At 36.9% G+C, this 20,444-nt stretch overlaps 1 protein-coding gene across 1 annotated transcript in view; it reads left to right on the forward strand.

Moving 5' to 3' along the window:
• The window catches only part of UPRT (uracil phosphoribosyltransferase homolog), a 37,603-nt gene extending 22,260 nt beyond the window's left edge, over positions 1–15,343 (forward strand). Inside the window, exons 3-7 of the mRNA XM_053580997.1 lie at positions 8,933–9,002; positions 10,090–10,152; positions 12,138–12,299; positions 13,023–13,121; positions 15,211–15,343. Coding sequence (XP_053436972.1) covers positions 8,933–9,002; positions 10,090–10,152; positions 12,138–12,299; positions 13,023–13,121; positions 15,211–15,317 — 501 coding nt within the window. The 3' untranslated portion in view covers positions 15,318–15,343. The remainder of the gene's footprint in view (positions 1–8,932; positions 9,003–10,089; positions 10,153–12,137; positions 12,300–13,022; positions 13,122–15,210) is intronic.
• The last annotated feature ends 5,101 nt before the right edge of the window (positions 15,344–20,444 follow it).

The following is a 20,444-nucleotide window of genomic DNA, read 5'->3' on the forward strand; positions in this document are numbered from 1 at the left end:
AAAAATTAGGTCATTCTATCTTTTATGATTTCATCAAACCAAAGAACAGGTTTGAAGGAACTTACATCTATGGCTGCTATGGAGAGAAGAGGGGTCTTGATGTTCACTGGTAGAAAGTAGCTCTTCTTTCTACTACCTCCCTTGAGCTCTTTTTCTATAGAAAGTAGGAGTTAAGTTCATGGTTATTATTATTATTTTATGCCTTTTCTCCCCTCTATCTAGTCTTGCCTTTGACCCCTGTGTGTGCTGGGGTTTGCTTAGGTGGTCATCATGCCCATGGATTTTATGTGAGTAATGGGATCAAAATGTATTCTCCTTTTTCCATATGGGGCCATAGTCACATAGTTATTACTTTAACAGAAGAAACACGTTCAAAAGGAAAAATAGCCATGGGATTCATTGCTGAGTCTTGTGACACCCATGACAATCTTTTAAGCAGCAGCATCTCCAAAGAACAATTTTATTACATACATAACTGCTATTAGTCACCAGTTGTTTCTCTGCTGTAATAAGCAGAACATCAGTAACTCCTTTATCACCAGCCATTATCATATTGTTTTTCTTTTAACCACTTTTTTTTTTTTATTGTTGGGGATTCATTGAGGGTACAATAAACCAGATTACACTGATTGCATTTTTTAGGTAAAGTCCCTCTTGCAATCTTGTCTTGCCTCCAGAAGGTGTGGCACACACCAAGGCCCCACCCCCTCCCTCCTTCTGTCTCTCTGCTCTTCTTTTCCCCACCCCTCCCTCCTTACTCTCTCTGCTCTCCCCTTCCCCCACCCCACCATGACCTTAATTGTCCTTAATTGTCCTCATATCAAAATTGAATACATAGGATTCATGCTTCTCCATTCTTGTGATGCTTTACTAAGAATAATGTCTTCCACTTCCATCGAGGTTAATACGAAGAATGTAAAGTCTCCATTATTTTTAATAGCTGAATAGTATTCCATGGTATACAAATACCACAGCTTGTTAATCCATTCCTGGGTTGGGGGGCATTTAGGCTGTTTCCACATTTTGGCGATTGTAAATTGAGCTGCAATAAACAGTCTAGTACAAGTGTCCTTATGATAAAAGGATTTTTTTTCCTTCTGGGTAGATGCCCAGTAATGGGATTGCAGGATCAAATGGGAGGTCTAGCTTGAGTGCTTTGAGGTTTCTCCATTCTTCCTTCCATAAAGGTTGTACTAGTTTGCAGTCCCACCAGCAGTGTAAAAGTGTTCCCTTCTCTCCATATCCACGCCAGGATCTGCAGTTTTGAGATTTTGTGATGTGGGTCATTCCTTCTGGGGTTAGATGGTATCTCAGGGTGGTTATGATTTGCATTTCTCTAATAGATAGGGATGATGAACATTTTTTCATATGTTTATTAGCCATTTGTCTTCTTTAGAGAAGGTTCTATTCATGTCTCTTGTCCATTGATATATGGGATTGTTGGCCTTTTTCATGTGGATTAATTTGAGTTCTCTGTAGATCCTAGTTATCAAGCTTTTGTCTGATTCAAAATATGCAACCATCTTTTCCCGTTGTGTAGGTTGTCTATTTGCTTTGGTTGTTGTCTCCTTAGCTGTACAGAAGCTTTTCAGTTTAATGAAGTCCCATTTGTTTATTTTTGTTGTTGTTGCAATTGCCATGGCAGTCATCTTCATGAAGTCTTTCCCCAGGCCAGTATCTTCCAGTGTTTTTCCTATGCTTTCTTTGAGGATTTTTATTGTTTCATGCCTTAAATTTAAGTCCTTTATCCATCTTGACTCAATTTTTGTGAGTGGGGAAAGGTGTGGGTCCAGTTTCAGTCTTTTACATGTGGATATCCAGTTCTCCCAACACAATTTTTTGAATAGGGAGTCTTTCCCCTAAGGTATGTTCTTGTTTGGTTTATCAACAATTCGGTGGTTGTAAGATCTTAGTTTCATTTCCTGGTTTTCTATTTGATTCCAAGTGTCTGTGTCTCTATTTTTGTGCCAGTACCATGCTGTCTTGACCACTGTGTCTTTGTAGTACAGCCTAAAATCTGGTATGGTGATGCCCCCAGCTTTATTTTTATTACTAAGAACTGCCTTAGCCATACGGTTTTTTTTCTGGTTCCATATAAAACACAGAATCATTTTTTCCACATCTTGAAAGTATGATGTTGGTATTTCAATAGGAATGGCATTGAATAGATAAATTGGTTTGGGAAGTATAGACATTTTAACAATGTTGATTCTTCCCATCCATGAGCATGGTATGTTGTTCCATTTATTAATATCCTCTGCTATTTCCTTTTTAAGGATTTCATAATTTTCTTTATAGAGGTTCTTCACCTCCTTCGTTAGGTATATTCCTAGGTATTTCATTTTCTTTGAAACTATGGTGAAGGGAGTTGTGTCCTTAATTAGCTTCCATTTTGCTGTTATTGGCGTATACAAAGGCTACTGACTTGTGGACATTGATTTTATATCCTGAAACATTACTGTATTTTTTGATGATTTCTAGGAGTCTTGTGGTTGAGTCTTTGGGATTCTCTAAGTATAAGATTATATCATCAGCAAAGAGGGAGAGTTTGACCTCTTCTTCTCCCATTTGGATGCCATTTAATTCCTTGTCTTGCCTAATTGTATTGGCTAGACTTCCAGCACTATGTTGAATAGTAAAGGTGACAGAAGACAACCTTGTCTGATTCTAGTTCTAAGAGGAAAAGCTTTCAGTTTTACTCCATTCAGTAAAATATTAGCTGTGGGTTTGTCATAGATAGCGTCAATCAGTTTTAGAAATGTGCCACCTATGCCTATACTCTTCAGTGTTCTAATTAGAAAAGGATGCTGGATTTTTTCGAATGCGTTTTCTGCATCTATTGAGAGGATCATATGATCTTTATTTTTGCCTCTGTTAATACCGTGGATAACGTTTATGGACTTAAGTATGTTAAACCAGCCTTGTATCCCTGAGATGAAACCTACTTGATCATGATGTATGACATTTTTTATGATAAGCTGTAATCTATTGGCTAGGATTTTGTTGAGAATTTTTGCATCTATATTCATGAGTGAAATTGGTCTGAAATTCTCCTTTTTGGTTGGGTCTTTTCCTGGTTTTGGTATCAGGGTGATGTTCACTTCATAGAATGTGTTGGGGAATATTCCTTCTTCCTCGATTTTTTGGAATAATTTTTGCAGTACAGGAATAAGCTCTTCCTTGAAGGTTTGATAGAATTCTGGTGTGAAGCTATCTGGACCAGGGCATTTTTTGGTTCTAAGATTTTTTATTGTTTCATTAATCTCCATGCTTGAAATTGGTCTGTTCAAGAGCTCTATTTCTTCCTGGCTAAGTCTAGGGAGAGGGTGTGATTCCAAATATTTATCCATTTCCTTCAGATTGTCAAATTTCTGGGCATAGAGTTTTTGGTAGTATTCAGAGATGATCTCTTGTATCTCTGTGGGATCGTTGTTATTTCCCCTTTATCATTTCTGATTAGGTTACTAGAGATTTTGCTTTTCTATTTCTCATTACTCTGGCCAGTCATTTATCTTTTTTATTTTTTTTTTCAAAAAACCAACTCTTTTATTAATTTTCTGAACGATTCTTTTGTTTTCAATTTCATTGATCTCTGATTTGATTTTGGATATTTCTTCTCTTCTACTGAGTTTAGGCTTAGATTGTTCTTCTTTTTCCAAGTCCATAAGATGGCTTGTGAGTTTGCTAATACACTCCTTTTCTCTTTTTTGAATATAGGCATCTAAAGTAATAAATTTTCCTCTCAAAACTGCTTTTGCAGTATCCCACAGGTTTTGGTAGCTTGTGTCTTCCTTGTTATGCTCAAGGAAGTTAATGATTTCCTGTTTTATTTCTTCCTGCACCAATCTGTTATTCAACAGAAGATTGTTTAATTTCCATGCCTTTGCGTGGGGTTGAACGTTTTTGTTGGAGTTGAGTTCCACCTTTAGTGCCTTCTGGTCTGAGAAGATACAAGGTAAAATTTCAATTCTTTTTATTCTGTTGATATTTGTTTTGTGTCCCAATATTATTAATTTTGGAGAAAGTTCCATGGGGTGATGAGATGAATGTGTATTCTTTATCTTTGGGGTGGAGTGTTCTATATGCGTTTATCAAGCACAGTTGTTCTAGGATCTCATTTAATTCTCTTATATGTTTGTTTAATTTCTGCTTAGAGGATCTGTCCAGCTCCGTAAGAGGAGTCTTAAAATCCCCTGTTATTATGATATTATCGGATATCATATTGCTCAGTCTGAGTAAGGTCTGTTTCAAGAATCTGGGAGCATTGAAATTGGGTACATAAATATTTAGAATTGAAACGTCTTCTTGTTGTATTTTTCCCTTGACCAATATGAAGTGACCATCATTGTCTTTTTTGACTTTAGTTGCTTTAAATCCACATGTATCTGAAAATAAGATCACAACTCTTCGTTTCTTTTGAATTCCACTTTCCTGAAAAATTGTCTTCCAACCCTTGACTCGGAGTTTTAATTTGTCTTTTGAAGCCAGGTGTGTTTCTTGCAGACAGCAGATGGATGGCTTGTATTTTTTAATCCAGTCAGCCAATATATCTCTCTTCAGTGGGGAATTCAAGCCATTAACATTTTTTTTTTTGTGGTTTTTGGCTGGGGCTGGGTTTGAACCCACCACCTCCAGCATATGGGACCGGCGCCCTACTCCTTGAGCCACAGGCACCGCCCTAAGCCATTAACATTTATTTAGATAATTGGTAAGTTTTGTAGTATTCTATTCATCTTATTTTGTGGCAGTCCATTGCTTAGTTTTATTTTTTGCATCAGTGTGGAGGTTAGGTTCTGTCCTTTAATTTCTGAGTTCTTACTTTGCTGCCGTTCCATTGTGATGTTCAGTGTGTAGAATAGGTTGAAGTATTTCCTGTAGAGCTGGTCTTGTTGTGGCGCATTTCCTCAATGTTTGTGTATCCCTAAATTATTTGATTTCTCCATCAATTTTAAAGCTTATTAGCAGGGTACAGAATTCTGGGCTGGAAATTGTTCTGTTTAAGTAGATTAAAGGTAGATGACCATTGTCTTCTTGCTTGGAAAGTTTCATTAGAGAAGTCTGCAGTCACTCTGATGGATTTGCCCCTGCCAGACGCTTACTCCTGGCAGCTTGCAGAATCTTTTCTTTTGTCTTGACTTTGGACAGGTTCATCACAATGTGTCTTGGCGAAGCTTGGTTAGAGTTGAGGGGACCTGGGGTCCGATATGCCTCTGAAAGCAGTGTGTCAGAATCTTTGGTGATATTTGGGAAATTTTCATTTATAATATTTTCTAGTATGGCTTCCATGCCTTTGGGCATTCTTCTTCCCTTTCTGCGATTCCTATAACTTGTATGTTAGAACACTTCATAAAGTCCCATAATTCTGACAGTGAACGTTCTGCTTTCTCTCTCTTCTTTTCTGCCTCTTTAACTATCTGAGTTATCTCAAGAACTTTGTCCTCTACCTCCAAAATTCTTTCTTCTGCATGGTCTAACCTGTTACTGATACTTTCCATTGCATCTTTAAGTTCCCTAATTGACTGCTTCAGTTCCTTCAGCTTTGCTATATCCTTTCTATATTCTTCATAACATTCATCTGTTATTTGATTCTATTTTTGGATTTCCTTTTGATTATTTTCCACTTTATTAGCAGTTTCCTTCATTGTTTCCATCATTTCTTTCATTGTTTTCATCATGTGTATTCTAAATTCCCTTTCTGTTATTCCTAACATTTCTTTGTAGGTAGAATCCTCTGCAGTAGCTTCCTCATGGTCCCTTGGAGGGGTTGCTCTGGACCGGTTCTTCATGTTGCCTGGAGTTTTCTGCTGATTCTTCCTCATGAGTGATTTATTTTATCTGTTTCTTTGCCCTAATTTTCCTTTCACTTCCTCTTGCTCTTTAAGTTCCCGTGCCTGTGGACTAAGGTTTCAATGAGTCCTTTTGGTACAGGACCAGAAGTATGAGAAAGTTGGAGAGCAAGAAGGGATAAAAAAAAGAAAGAATGGAAAGAAAATAGAAAAAGGAGAGGGAGTGGGTAAAAGGGAATATGGACAAAAAGAAGAGAGGCACAGAAAGAGGGAGACAGAGCAATATAGGTGTTCAGTAGGGTACTTTGGCACAACCTTAAAAAACCCTCAAACTCTGGGGGTGCCTGGTTGGGTGGTTCCCTTGAGGTCAGCAGCTCTTTGCTAACCTGATCAGACATAGTACCCACCTCCACCAAGTAGAGAGGAAAGACAAAAAATGCTATAAATCAAACCAAAACAGGGAAACAGAAAACTTTACGGGATAAAATTAGGTGAAAAACTAAATAATAGGGGTAGAAATACTAGGAAAAATGAATTTCTAATTATTTAAAATGGCAGCAATGGGAAATTTTATTTAAACTAGAAAAACGGAGAAAGAAATGAAAGAAAAAAAGAAAAGAAAAAATCTGTATGGAAAAGGTTGAAATTAAAATACAAAACAAGTACAACAACAAAATAAAAAAATAAGCAACAAGAACAACAACAAAAAAAAAACAACCAAAAACAAAGCAGTATATATATCTTGTTGGATATCATCTGGGCAACAGGTGGTCTACTGGGGTATGAGATGTTAATCACAATGCTGATACAACTGGAGCCCTCTGCTGATTTCTCAAACCCCACAGGGTGGACACCCTAAGTCTCTCTTCAGCCCTCTTAAAAGGCACTTTAAGCTTCTAAACTTGGCTAAGCAGATGCTTTCCCAGGAAAGTGCTTGTCACTGGGATCACTGCTGAAGTGGCTATCCACTTACCCAGTGTGCCAAAACTGGTCTCACTCTGCCCCTGAGGGTTAAGGCTATAAGGTGGCTCAGTCCCCGCCTTTAGGCTGCTCAGTCACTAGGTTACTAACTCCCACCCCTTCCTTGCTCTGCAACCCTGAGGATGGAGCTTGCCGGGGCAGTTCTCTCACAATGGCTCCCTGTGGCCCACAGCCAAACACTATTAGCTCCGTCTGGCTCAGCGGCTCAGTCTGGGGCCCTAGACAACGCCCAAAGTTCTCCCCAAGGCAGTTCAACTGAGTGCCAAGTCCAAAAACACCAAAATAGTTCACAGGTAAGGCCTTTCTAGTTTGCAGTGTGGCTGCTACTGTACTTACATCTGCCAGCAGGATTAGACCATTCAAACACATGCGACCACTTGCCAGTTTTCCACTGTTTTTGTCCTCCTCTTGGGGTCCAGAAGTCTCTCACTGACTCTCTGTATCCTCAAAGGGATGATTATAGGCAGATCCCACCAGCCAGAGATGTCTGGAGTCTTATCTCCCTAGATTCACGGTGCCCAGTTGCAGGGAAGCTGTTACTCGGCTGCCATCTTGCTCTCACTCCTCTTGGTTATTATTATTATTATTATTATTATTATTATTATTATTATTATTATTGCAGTTTGGCTGGGGCTGGGCTTGAACACACCACCTTTGGCATATAGGGCCAGTGCTCTACTCCTTTGTGCCACAGGCACTACCCAAGTTCATGGTTATTTTAAGATACTTCCCTGAAAGGGCAGGCAGCAGGCATTATGTATTAGTCAAATGAGGTAATAAGGACCGAAGTCATAATTCACCTGAGGGTATGGTAATTTGGACCTTTCTGTTCTCTGTGGTTGGCTTTGAGGGTCCTGGTATGGGGGGAAGAGTGGGTTATGATTTTGATACAAACTGGAGCTGTTTAGTTTTTCTTGTTGCGGATTTCTAGTACACTAGCTCCTTAGTGCAAAGGTCCCATTGTAGTGAACATTAATTCTATCCTGAATTTGTCAGGGGTGGCTTCCCTGGTCCACAGATCCTTATATTCTTTATATTTTAGTTGCCCTTCTTTTGGTTTATGCTTTCCTGCAAGACTTGGACATGCTAATTTTTGTACCAGGGTTGCAGGGGATGGGGCAAGAGGTATTAAGACTCTGTAGAGGAGTGTTACCAAAAGGAGGAGATCTAGGCTCTTCAAAGAAAAAAATCCTCTTCTACCCTTGTAATTTGATCATAAAAAGCATAAATCTCCACAGAATGTGGTGGCTATGAGTGATTATGCACAAATTATGCAGTATTCATGAGGTTCCTGGGCCCTCTGTCAGAAGCTGTAGGCTGACAAAGTCCTGGCTCAATTCGAATCAATCCTTTTAATGACACCAGGATGTTGTGTTGTGATAACAGCATGATATCCTGGTGATAACCTGGTGCTTCTCCCTGCTGTTCCTGATTCTCAATCAGTGATGTAATATTGATTTGATAAAATGTGCATTGCAGACTCAGCACCACCTTTATTTTAGTAGGCTCTGGTTGTTCATGGAATTGCCATACCTTGTTTCTGGAGGCTGTTTCTAGTAGTTCTGAGTGATTATTTCCACTGTAACACAAATTACAATTGGTATGAGCCTTTCTTTTAGCTGAAAAATCTAAATGCATTTTATTGGATCCTCCTTCAAGCTCAGTAAATTGGTTTAGCCCATGCACTCATTTATTTCCTCAAAAGAAATTTCAGGCTCTATTTACATTATGGTGGACCTTTGTTAAAAAGAATGTGACTTACCAATTTAAGGGTACTGAACAAAACAGAGAAATTCCCATTGGGCACTATTTTCAGAGTAATCAGAAGTATATTACTTCCAGGGAAGGATGCCTGATAAGATTCTTGTCACTTGCTGGAGTTGTATTCCTCATAGACCTGTATGATTGAATGAGAATTAGAAGGAGGACTTGAGCCTTTTTGTAGCAATCATGTGTCTAAATGTGGTTGGATGACTAGCAGCAAGCAGCCTGGCATTTGGAGATATCCCTGTATCTAACAAATGATAGGGGCCCCTTCCTACCTCCATAAACTAAACCCTTGCCTAGTATGCTATTGACTTTCTGCCTACTATTCAGCTCCAATGCTAACAGGTAGCAGGAGATTCTCAGTGGGTTCTTAACTTATTCTTCCTTTGACTCTTTAGATCAGACTTGTTGTGGAAGAGGGATTGAATCAGCTGCCATATAAGGAATGCATGGTGACCACTCCAACAGGTAACCAGGGCTCTTACTCGCCAGTTTTTCCTCATAAAATTTCTGAGCCAGAATGGTGCAAGATGGAAGGAAAGCAGTCTAAGATAAATCAATATGCAAAATGAAGAATCTAGGTGGAGCTGTTCTTTTAAACATCTTAAAAAACTCTGAGACATTTAGGAAATAAATCTGTGTAGGTGACTTTTTGTTAATGGTTTGCTTGTCAATTCTAGTTAAAGGTTAATAAATATTCTTTAGCATGTAGGTGTTGCCTCTGTTGCAGGCCCATTGGGATTAGAGTTAAGAATTGCCAAGAGCTTATCTTCACCTCTATGGAGAAGATGCTAGTGTTAACAAATAGGCAAAGCTGGTTTGCCACTGAAACTCCAGGTTTAGAACAAAAAAAAATAAAGAAAGGTGAGACGTAATAAAGAAAGACAACTAAAATTGATCAGAACTGGAGAAGGTGCTTTGTTCTATTCTTTTTAATAGAAAGTATCCAAAGATCCCTGTTTCAGAGATTTGAAATTCTGATTTAGTTTTAGTAAATAAAGGAAAACTGTTCTATTGAAAGACATGACTTTATGAAGATTAGGGGCTGAGCTAGTTGCATCATAATTGATATAAATTCAAGATGAGACCAAGGGTTACACATGTCTTGATAACTACTTTAACCTCTTTTTTCTTCTGTCAAGGCAGAATGGAGGCTCATAAAAAGGGATGGAATGAGTAGGCTTTCTTCTGTGGCTCACAGTGGGGTCCCAGTTTGAATTGATAGGGTATATAGCATTCTTGGAGTATAATGATTTTCCTTTGAATTCAGTTTGGGGAACGTGTATGCGAATATTATGCTATAATAAATACTATTCCCATTCAATGAAGTCTACTTCTTCCAGTTATTCCCCTAGATTTCTTATGAAGAATTAAGAAATAACTATGGAAAAATCATGGTTCATCTCATTACTTTCCCAGGAAACCTTAGGCATGATACAGGGTCTTTGGACAAGGGTTGCTCTCTACCCATCTTCTTTTAAACATAGGCACTTTATAAAATATGTAGGTTGCTCCAATGATGAAGGATAAATTCTTTGGTTTTATTTCCCAACAGGGTACAAGTATGAAGGAGTGAAATTTGAGAAGGGAAATTGTGGGGTCAGCATAATGAGAAGTGGTAGGTTTGCATGTGTGTTTTTGTCTCTTTGTATGCATAGAAATGTTTGCTGTTTTCCAGGAGAGAGGCAGCCTTGTCATAATTATAGCCTGCCTTTGCTTAAATCTCACCACCTGTGTTTTATATCCTCATGGTGCCTCAGAAGCATGGCCTTTGTGTTGCTAAGTTTGGCTAATTTTAACTGTAGAGCGTAGAGCATATTTCACAGTGGCCTGTTCCCATGGATAAGCCAGCTTCCAAGGAGAATCAGGGAGGGTGGGAGGATGGGAGAGTCAATGATGCTTTCTTGGGGAGAAAATGACAGTTTGAAGACTGAGAGAATATGGCATAAATTCAGGCCCATGCTGAGATGGGGAACCTGCATCCTTCTGATTTCAAGCACCAAAGGCAAGAAAAGCTTTATCCTTATCTGTTGTACTCCTTTTAATAAAGAATTTGTTATATAAAGTTGGATTCAGTCAAAAGCCTGCACTTAAGGACCAGGAAGGCCACGTGTTTCCTTAAGGCTGCCGTTTCCTCACCCCTCATTTGTTGGTGTTATAAATGTTATATTTATGTTTGAGTCTAAGTGATTACCTTCTAAAACATCCTTTGCATAGCAAAGTCTCATGCCTATGATTAGAACCTACACCTGTTACACGGAGATGGTTATTTTCATTCAGCTTAATTTTTTGTGCACAAGATATACAGTTTTGGCTTTTTTTTTTTTACAAATCATGGAATTCCCACTTACTTCCACTGGAGATATTAACTTTTTAACATGTAAACATTGTTTTTCTATGAAGTTCTGTCTGTGAATAATTGAATACCTCAGGTAAATTAGGAGCTTTAAGGTTCTTTTTTCCTAGATGGTAGCTCTAAGGAATGACAGGATTCATAGGATAATGTTCAACTTTTTAAAATTAGAGGACACAATGGTACAGTTTGTTCTGTTTTAGTTCAGCTCCTTCCCCAAAGGCACCAGCATGGTCCTTGCACTCATAATGTGTACCAGATGGTTTGGGGTGATGCACAGAGAGAATTGTTTTTAAAACTGGTTTTATGTTAACACTAGCAATATAAAGTTTTCTCTCTCTCTCTCTTTTTTTTTTTTTTAAGGAAAGTCTCACTTTGTCACCCTGGGTAGAGTGCCGTGGTGTCATACCTAACAGCAACTTCAAAACTCTTTGGCTCAAGCAATCCTCTTGCCTCAGCTTTTCATTTTTAGTGGAGATGGGGTCTTGCTCTTGCTCAAGCTGGTCTTGAACTCCTGAGCTCAAGCAATCTACCCGTTTCATCCTCCCAGAGTGCTAGGATTATAGACGTGAGCCACTGTTCCAGGCCTTAAAGTTTTCTCTTAAAATAAATTGAAATGACAACAGTTAATTTAAGAAAAATATTAACTAAATACCAGTATTGGTCGAATTCTAATATGGCCTCAAATCTTGACAATAGCATGAGAATGACTTTTGGAAAACACTTGCTTAAGGGAATTCAGTTTTAAAAATGGCTCTGTGTGGTGGTTGTGGTTCTCTGAGGGAAGAGGAATAACATACTGCTCTTTCACTGTTTGTAGTAAAACTTTTGCCAGTGAAGTCATTGCTGAGCTAAGTGACGTATCCTTATGCCACCTCAATCTAAAAGGAGATCCTTTGGTCTCTACAGCCTTTATTCTTCCATAATCTTTTGTATTTTTTCAGATAAGAGTGACAAGTTTAGATGGTTTAAGGCTTCTTTAAAGTAATTAGAGTAAAAATGTTTCTGACATTGATAAAGCTTAGGCAGCAGCTGAACAAAATATTTTATTTTCTGTACTTACGGAAACATGACAGCTCTACAATTTACAAGCCGGCAGTTAAACTAGCTTATTCTACTTTCATTGACTAGCCCTTAACCTGGTTTCATTGACCTGCACTAAGTGTTACTAACTATGCTTTGGCCTATTCTCAGACATAGCCAGTCTGTTTTCCAACCCTTTTTCCTTCTGTTTTATTTCCTTCTTCAAGGTGAGGCAATGGAACAAGGTTTACGAGACTGCTGTCGATCCATTCGAATTGGAAAGATCCTGATTCAGAGTGATGAGGAGACACAAAGAGCCAAAGTATATTATGCCAAGTTCCCCCCGGACATTTACCGAAGAAAGGTCCTTCTGATGTATCCAATTCTCAGTGAGTGGCATGAGTTAATTTGTATTCTTTGGTTAGGGTTAAAATTCAGCTTATTGCCTACCTCCTGGGTATTCTATACCCTTGTATAATAAGGGAATAATTAACACTAGTCAAACTTCATTAACTCCAAAGAGCTTCTGGTTTGAAATGAACACATTGAAGCAAAGGATCTACTGAGGCAAAATATATAGAACACAGAATACATGTTGAAACATATCCCCTCTCTGGCCTAATGAGTACAGTAATGATTTTCTCAAGAATTTATTCTCTCTGGAGGTAATATTTTTTTCTGTTATCCTGTTCTTTTTGCTAAGCTTACTCAGATCACACATGGCATGGTCTCCTGGAGAGATGGGGGGGAATATGTTAAGTTTAACACCTTGACTATAAAATGAATTTAGGGCTTGTAGTGTGTTTGGTAACTGAAAAGTGTATGTGTCATGTCCATTATTGAAAATAACACTGATAAAGAACAAGGAGCTTCAAATGAAGCTTTTCCTAGTGGTATCTTATGTTAGATTACTATGTTGACCTTACTTCAAAGACATTTAAAAGACATTTAGAGATAGGGGCGGCTCCTGTGGCTCAAAGGAGTAGGGCACTGGCCCTATATGCTGGAGGTGGAGGGTTCAAATCCAGCCCCGGCCAAAAAAAAATAAATAATAAGACATTTAGAGATAAATGTTAACATTGCTAATGTATTTGATTGTTTTTTGATTTCAGGCACTGGAAATACTGTAATTGAAGCTGTAAAGGTTCTTATAGAACATGGAGTTCAACCCAGTGTTATCATACTACTCAGTCTGTTCTCCACTCCTCATGGTGAGTTCAGCATGAGGCTCCAGATTGTCATGAGATAGATAAGTGTGTATCTGTCTAGCTGTTAATCCTGAAGAAAAGTTTATTTACTTTCATGTTTAAATCTAAATCTAATTTTGGTAGTTATAACTTGTGTCTGTCATCTCTAAGCTTAGTGATAATATTCTACACCATTGTAATGTTGTTTAATTTTATTTATTTATTTATTTTTTGTGGGTTTTGGCCGGGGCTAGGTTTGAACCCGCCACCTCCGGCATCTGGGACTGGTGCCCTACTCCTTGAGCCACAGGCGCCGCCCAATGTTGTTTAATTTTAAATGAAGGAGTATGAACTAACCTGTTGAAAAGAATTGGAAGTATTTTCTTTGTTGCCCTGTTTGGGTAGAGCCTACAAATGGCTAAAAGTTTCCTGATTCCTTGGCTCCCCACCTGAGCTTGTGAACTGCTCCCCCAAATTAAGAAACTCTAGATTCTAGCTAGCTGTATGGTTTTACTGAAGTAAGCTTTGCAGTATGAAGTGAAGAATGAAAGATTTTTAAGTTAGACTTCTGCTCACACGGGATGGTGAGAAAATTGTGTGTTCTCCATTCCTGAGGGAGATGTGTCCAACTAAAGATCTTGGCTTTTTTTGCCATATAATACAGGGCAATTGGGAACATGTCCTAAGAAAATAATCATAGATGCATGTAAAAATTTAGCTTCTAGGCTGTTCATTGTAGTTATTTGATATAACAAAAACAGAAATAAGTAAATACCTCTGAATAAGGAAATGGTTAAATAAATAATGTACGTAGTCAAAGGAAGTAATATTTCACCATTAAATCATGTTTTTGAAAAATATTTAATGGCATCAAAAAATGTACATGGGAATGTAAAAAAGCAGTGTAAAAGTAATAGCATTAGAATAGTGAAAAATGTCATCACCAAGCTAAAGGTGACTAATACAAACTACTGCTGTTTTAACCAGCAAAATCAGATGTGGATTTAACATGGAACCTAATAAATCTTGAGCATGAGAGGTTAGATAGTTATGCGGTATTATTTCAATTTTGCTTTCAAAATGCACACAGTATTTATAATGTCATCTTAGGATGATGGAATTCTAAGCATTTTTCATTTGACTTTTAAACTTTTTATTTGCATTTTTCAAATGTTCTTTGATGAATATGATGAATTAGTATTTACTTCATAATCAGGGGTTTTCAGATTTCTAAAGCTTATAAATCTCAGCCAACCCTAAAGAAGCTATAGGATATCTACTTGGGTATGTTGCTTTCAACAGGCTACCTTATAGGAATTGTGGCCTGTTTAATTACTTTTTTATTTCATAACCAAAAATTACCTGTAGTTTAAATGTTGGTAATGACAAAGGGTGATTTGTTTGGTCATCATTTGTATATAGCATAGGTGGCAGTAAAAACATTGAGATAATCCAATAATAAGACCTTTGCTTTTAGGACTAGAAAAATAATGCCTTTATTTCTAACAGTATACATTAGAATAGTATATGATTCTTTGACATTATAGCTGAAAAAAATCTTGTGGCAACTATGGGATGGTTTTATAGTTTAACTGGGGTCCCAGCTAGTACTAATTCCATTTTTCCTCTTGTTTCCCTTCTCCAAAGCTAGAGTCCTAACTTCTAAAAAGCTAGCGTGCTCTGACACACCAAAGAAGTGTCCACTTATTTCACAGTGCTTCAGTTGGAAAACCATCATCTTATGTATGATCCTGTTTTTAGAAAGGACTGTATTCACTTTATTTCAGCCACCTTTAAAATAAAACAAAAAAGAATCTTCAGAGGAAAAGTTGTTATAACTGAATAACTATTTTTCAAATCTTGGATATGAACCAATTTGATTTAAGAATGTAGGGGCCATAGTCTGACTACTAAAACTTTGCAGACAACAAACATTATATAAACATATGAACAAAGAGATTAACCAAGTATGACTTGATATCTGAAGGTCATTGTTCTCTGTCATTTGCCAATATTAGAACTACTGACCAATGACTATAAAATTTCTGAATTCTGACTGATGTTAAAAAAAAACCCTGCCATAACAATATTTTTTTTTCTTTATTTTTTGAAGGTGCCAAATCAATCATTCAAGAGTTTCCGGAGATCACAATTTTAACTACTGAAGTTCATCCTGTTGCACCTACACATTTTGGACAGAAATACTTTGGAACAGACTAAGTTATTGAAGGAAAATGAATTACCTTGTATAATACTAAGTATTATAGTCATGTTTTGAATTTCTATTTGTTCTACTAATTTGCTTAAGAAAAGGCAAAGAAAAATGCATTAAAGATCCTTTTAATTTTTAAAGTGGGTACATTTGAGGTTTATTTTATTTGTTTATTTCTTAGCTTTCAGCACCAAATACAGCAATGAAACACATACAACTCTTAGAATAAAATAAGAATTTCAATAATATCCTAATAGAAATTGCTGAACCCTCAATACATTAAAATTGTTCCTTAATTTATGAGCCTCTTAGTTTAGAGTTTGATCATAACCACAAATAAAACTGGAAAGAGTATCAGTGGCTTTTCCCATTGTAGTATGTATTTTATTTAGTTTGTTTTTGTATGTGGTTGTTGTTACCTTCTTCTACTTCTTAATTCCTGGCATGTACATGCTAGTAAATTGGAGAGAATACAAAAAGAATACTGCTTGGAACTTTACATTTCCATTAGTATACTCAATTGTCAGCCAAGATGACAATGGTTAATTCTTCAGTCAGGCTGTTCTTCATAGCTAATTCCCCAAACTGCATTGTTGTAGGTGCCTTGCCTAGCTTAAATGTGGTAAAGAAGATGGCAGGGCCTTTTCAGTAACTGGAGCTAAAATACTAATTTACATAGTATGAACCAAGGATGTTTGGATGCTGAGAAGGGAGAGCCAAGTGCTGTTAATGCCATCAATCCTCTAGAAAGGAATCGGTGATGGATTTTCTGAGATGTGGGGGAAAGTGAGGTTTCTCACTAGATTTTATGTTTAATAAGTAAATTAAAATGCTTGATTTTTAATTTGGATGTTTTTACTAAAGGATTTAGATTCGGAAATTAGTTATTTTGCATGTTAACTGTGTATTAAAATGGAAAAAAAAACCAACATGCTTTAAAAAATATACTGGAGATTTGTATGTGTTCATCTTTAGGCTTCTAAAAGGAGAGAAACCATTTTAGGAGTCAATATTTGCATTCTAAAATCTGCTTGTAAAGCCCTGATCTCATTTTACATTAATATTAAAACATTTTAACAGTGGTGGCTGGCTGATTACTTGATTAATTATACTCTCATAGCCCCATAGGTAGCTGTTTTGGGCCTCTGTTTAAAAACACAGGAAAGAGCAGAAGGCAACGATTTAGAAAGAACTAACGCTGGTGAAAGTTAACAAAAGTTGGGGGAGAAACCTGGTATAGAAGGGATTATATTTTTCCTCTGGAGCCTAGAATACTGGAAGAATTTCACTGTATTTTTCCCTTTATTTTTAGAGACCATCATATAGTAAATGGAGATTAATAGAAAGATATCCATATTATAATTCTTCCATGGCAAATGTTGCTTTTAAGTTCTTATTGAAATTCTCATCCATACTTGTCAGTTAACTATTTTGTTGCAATGAAGATTATGTTTAATCCTTATTAGCAGAAATTACCTGAAGCCCTTTAAAACCAAAATCTTTTATCTCCCTAGCCCAGGAAAGATGAGAGACAGCAAATTTCAATAGAGACCAGATCTGCTTGAGATTGATGGGTTAAATTAGTTGGGAATATGATACCTACCATTATGGGAATTAGTGCTTTTGAATTAGCTTATGTTAGGGCTTCAATATTTTGTATGAAGTGACTTTCCAGAACATCAGACAAATTTATATTCAAGCATAAGTATAAAATTTTATTTCCAGCAAATTATCATTATATCAGCTATTTAGATTTAACATTTCTCTCTTCTTTCTCATCAGTGAATATGATTGCTTCTCACATTGAGGGCCTAGAATAAACAGTAGGAAATTATTCAGTGGGATCAGATTTCCCACTGATGTTTGTCCCCTATCTCCCTGCAGATCTGAAGAAAAATTGTACCTATGTCTTTTGTAATTTGGGCCTTTATTTGTAGGGTTTATTTGAAGCATTATTTGTAGGGTTAATCAGTTGCAGGATTCTTGTAGGATATTTTGTAAATTTTCTAAATTTGACACAAGATGAACAGACTATTCAAAGCAAGATTATTAATGACATGAACTTCAGAGCAGTGTCATCTGTGTAGATTCCTTATTGAAGAAAAATCACTAGCACAATAAAAAAAGACATTCAAATAGTACATAACAGTGGTTCTCAAATTGAATTTGTATCTGAATCTCCTGGAGGACCACTGTTTGCTGGGCCCTACCCTTACAGTGTCTGATTCAGTTTGTCTGGGTTAGGACCCAAGAATGTGCATTTGTAACAGGTTCTTAGGTGATGATAATTTTGCTGTTCTGGGGACCACAGTTTGATTTCAGTCATTTCTTTTATAATGAAAGGATTTAATGATACACATTCCTCTATAAATACTGATTTAGCTATACCTCACAAATTTTGATATACATTTTCATTTTCATTCCATTCAAAATACTTTCTCCTTTCCATTTTCATTTTTTTTAACCCAATCTTTTAGAGTCTGTTATTTAATTTCCAAATATTTATAGGAAATATAAATATTGCGCCTGTCTTCTTCAGATTTCTTTCTGTTACTGCTTCCTAATTTAATTCCATTGTTCATCAGAGAATATACTTTGTATTATATAAATCCTTTTAAATTTATTGAGATATGTTTTATAGCCAGAATATAATCTCTCTTGGTAAATCTTCCATGTGCCCTTAAAAGCTATTTGTATTCTGCTGTTGTTGGATGGGGTCTTCTAGAAATGTCTCTTAGGTTAAGTTGGTTACTAGTGTTGTTCAAGACTTCTATTTCTTTATTTTTTCTCTACTTGTTTTTATCAGTTACTGGGAGAGTAGAGTTGAAATCTCAGGCTAAATTTTTGGATTTGTCTCTTTTTCCTTTCACCTCTACCAGTTTTTGCTTTATGTATTTTAACACTTTGTTGTTAGGTATGTAAACTTTTAGGATTTTTTTTTTATTAAATCATAGCTGTGTACATTAGTATGATCATGGGGCACCATACACTTGGTTCATAGACCATTTGACACATTTTCATCACACTAGTTAACATAGCCTTTCTGGCATTTTCTTAGTTATTTTGCTCAGACCTTTACATTCCACATTTACTAAGATTCACATATACCCTTGTAAGATGCACCGCAGATGTAATCCCATTAATCCCGCTCCCTCCACCTACCTCCCCCCTCCCTCCCCTCCCTTTCCCCCTTCTCCCTATTCTTAGGTTGTAACTGGGTTATAGCTTTCATGTGAAGATCCTAGATTAGTTTCATAATAAGGGTGAGTACATATTTTTTATTTTTAAATTTATTTATTTATTTTTATTAAATCATAGCTGTGTACATTGATATGATCATGAGGCATCATACACTAACTTCATAGGCCGTTTGACACATTTTCATCACAATAGTTAACATAGCCTTCCTGGTATTATCTCAGTTACTCTGCCAAGACATTTACATTCCACATTTACCAAGTTTCGCATATAACCCTGTAAGATGCATCGCAAGTGTAATCCCATCAATCTCCCTCTCTCTACCCACCACCCCCCTCCCTCACCTCCCTTTCCCCCTTCCCCCTATTCTTAGGTTGTAACTGGGTTACAGCTTTCATGTGAAAGCCCCAAATTAGTTTCATAGTAGGGCTGAGTACATTGGGTACTTTTCCTTCCATTCTTGAGATACTTTACTAAGAAGAATATGTTCCAGCTCCATCCATGTAAAATGAAAGAGGTAAAGTCTCCATCTTTCTTCAAGGCTGCATAATATTCCACACTGTACATATACCACAATTTATTAATCCATTCGTGGATCGATGGGCACTTGGGCTTTTTCTATCACTTAGCAATTGTGAATAGGGCTGCAATAAACACTCTGGTACAAATATCTTCGTTGTGATGTGATTTTTGGTCTTCTGGGTATATGCCCAGCAGAGGAATTACAGGATTGAATGGCAGATCTATTTTTAAATCTCTAAGTGCTCTCCATATATCTTTCCAAAAGAAATGTATTAATTTGCATTCCCACCAGCAGTGCAAAAGTGTTCCTTTTCTCCACATCCACGCCAATATCTCTGGTCTTGAGATTTTGTGATATAGGCTAGTCTCACTGGAGTTAGGTGATATCTCAAAGTAGTTTTGATTTGCATTTCTCTGATGATTAAAGATGATAAGCATTTTTTCATATATCTAAAGGCTGTGCGCCTGTCTTCTTCAGAGAAGTTTCTCTTCAAATCCCTTGCCCAGCCTGCGATGGAATCCCTTGTTTTTTTCTTGCTAATGCGTTTGAGTTCTCTGTGGATTCTGGTTATTAAACCTTTGTTGGAGACATAACCTGCAAATATCTTCTCCCATTCTGAGGGCTGTTTGCTTGCTTTACTTACTGTGTTCTTGGCTGTGCAAAAGCTTTTTAATTTGATCAAGTCCCAGTAGTGTATTTTTGAAGCTGCTTCAATTGCCCGGGGGGTCCTCCTCATAAAATACTCACCCAGACCGATTTTTTCAAGGGTTTTCCCTGCACTTTCCTCTAGTATTTTTATAGTTTCATGTCTTAAGTTTAAATCTTTGGTCCAGTGAGAGTCTATCTTAGTTAATGGTGAAAGGTGTGGGTCCAGTTTCAGTCTACTGCAGGTTGCCAGCCAGTTCACCCAGCACCATTTGTTAAATAGGAAATCTTTTCCCCACTGAATGTTTTTAATTGGCTTGTCAAAGATTAAATAGTGGTAAGTAGCTGGATTCATCTCTTGGTTCTCTATTCTGTTCCAGACATCTACTTCTCTGTTTTTTGTGCCAATACAATGCTGTTTTGATCAGTATCAATTTGTAGTAAAGTCTGAGGTCTGGTAGGGTGATTCCTCCTCTTTTTGTTTTTATTTCTGAGTAATGTCTTGGTTATTCAAGGTTTTTTCTGATTCCATATAAAACGAAGTATTGTTTTTTCAAGATCTTTAAAGTATGACAGCGGAACTTTAATAGGGATTGCATTGAAATTATATATTGCTTTGGGTAGTATAGACATTTTAACAATGATGATTCTTCCTAGCCATGAGCATGGTATGTTTTTCCAGTTGTTAACATTTTCAGCTATATCTTTTCTTAGAGTTTCATAGTTCTCTTTATAGAGATCTTCACGTCTTTTGTTATGTAAATTCCCG

This window comes from Nycticebus coucang, chromosome X (genome assembly GCF_027406575.1).
Source record: "Nycticebus coucang isolate mNycCou1 chromosome X, mNycCou1.pri, whole genome shotgun sequence".
Lineage (NCBI taxonomy): Eukaryota > Metazoa > Chordata > Mammalia > Primates > Lorisidae > Nycticebus > Nycticebus coucang.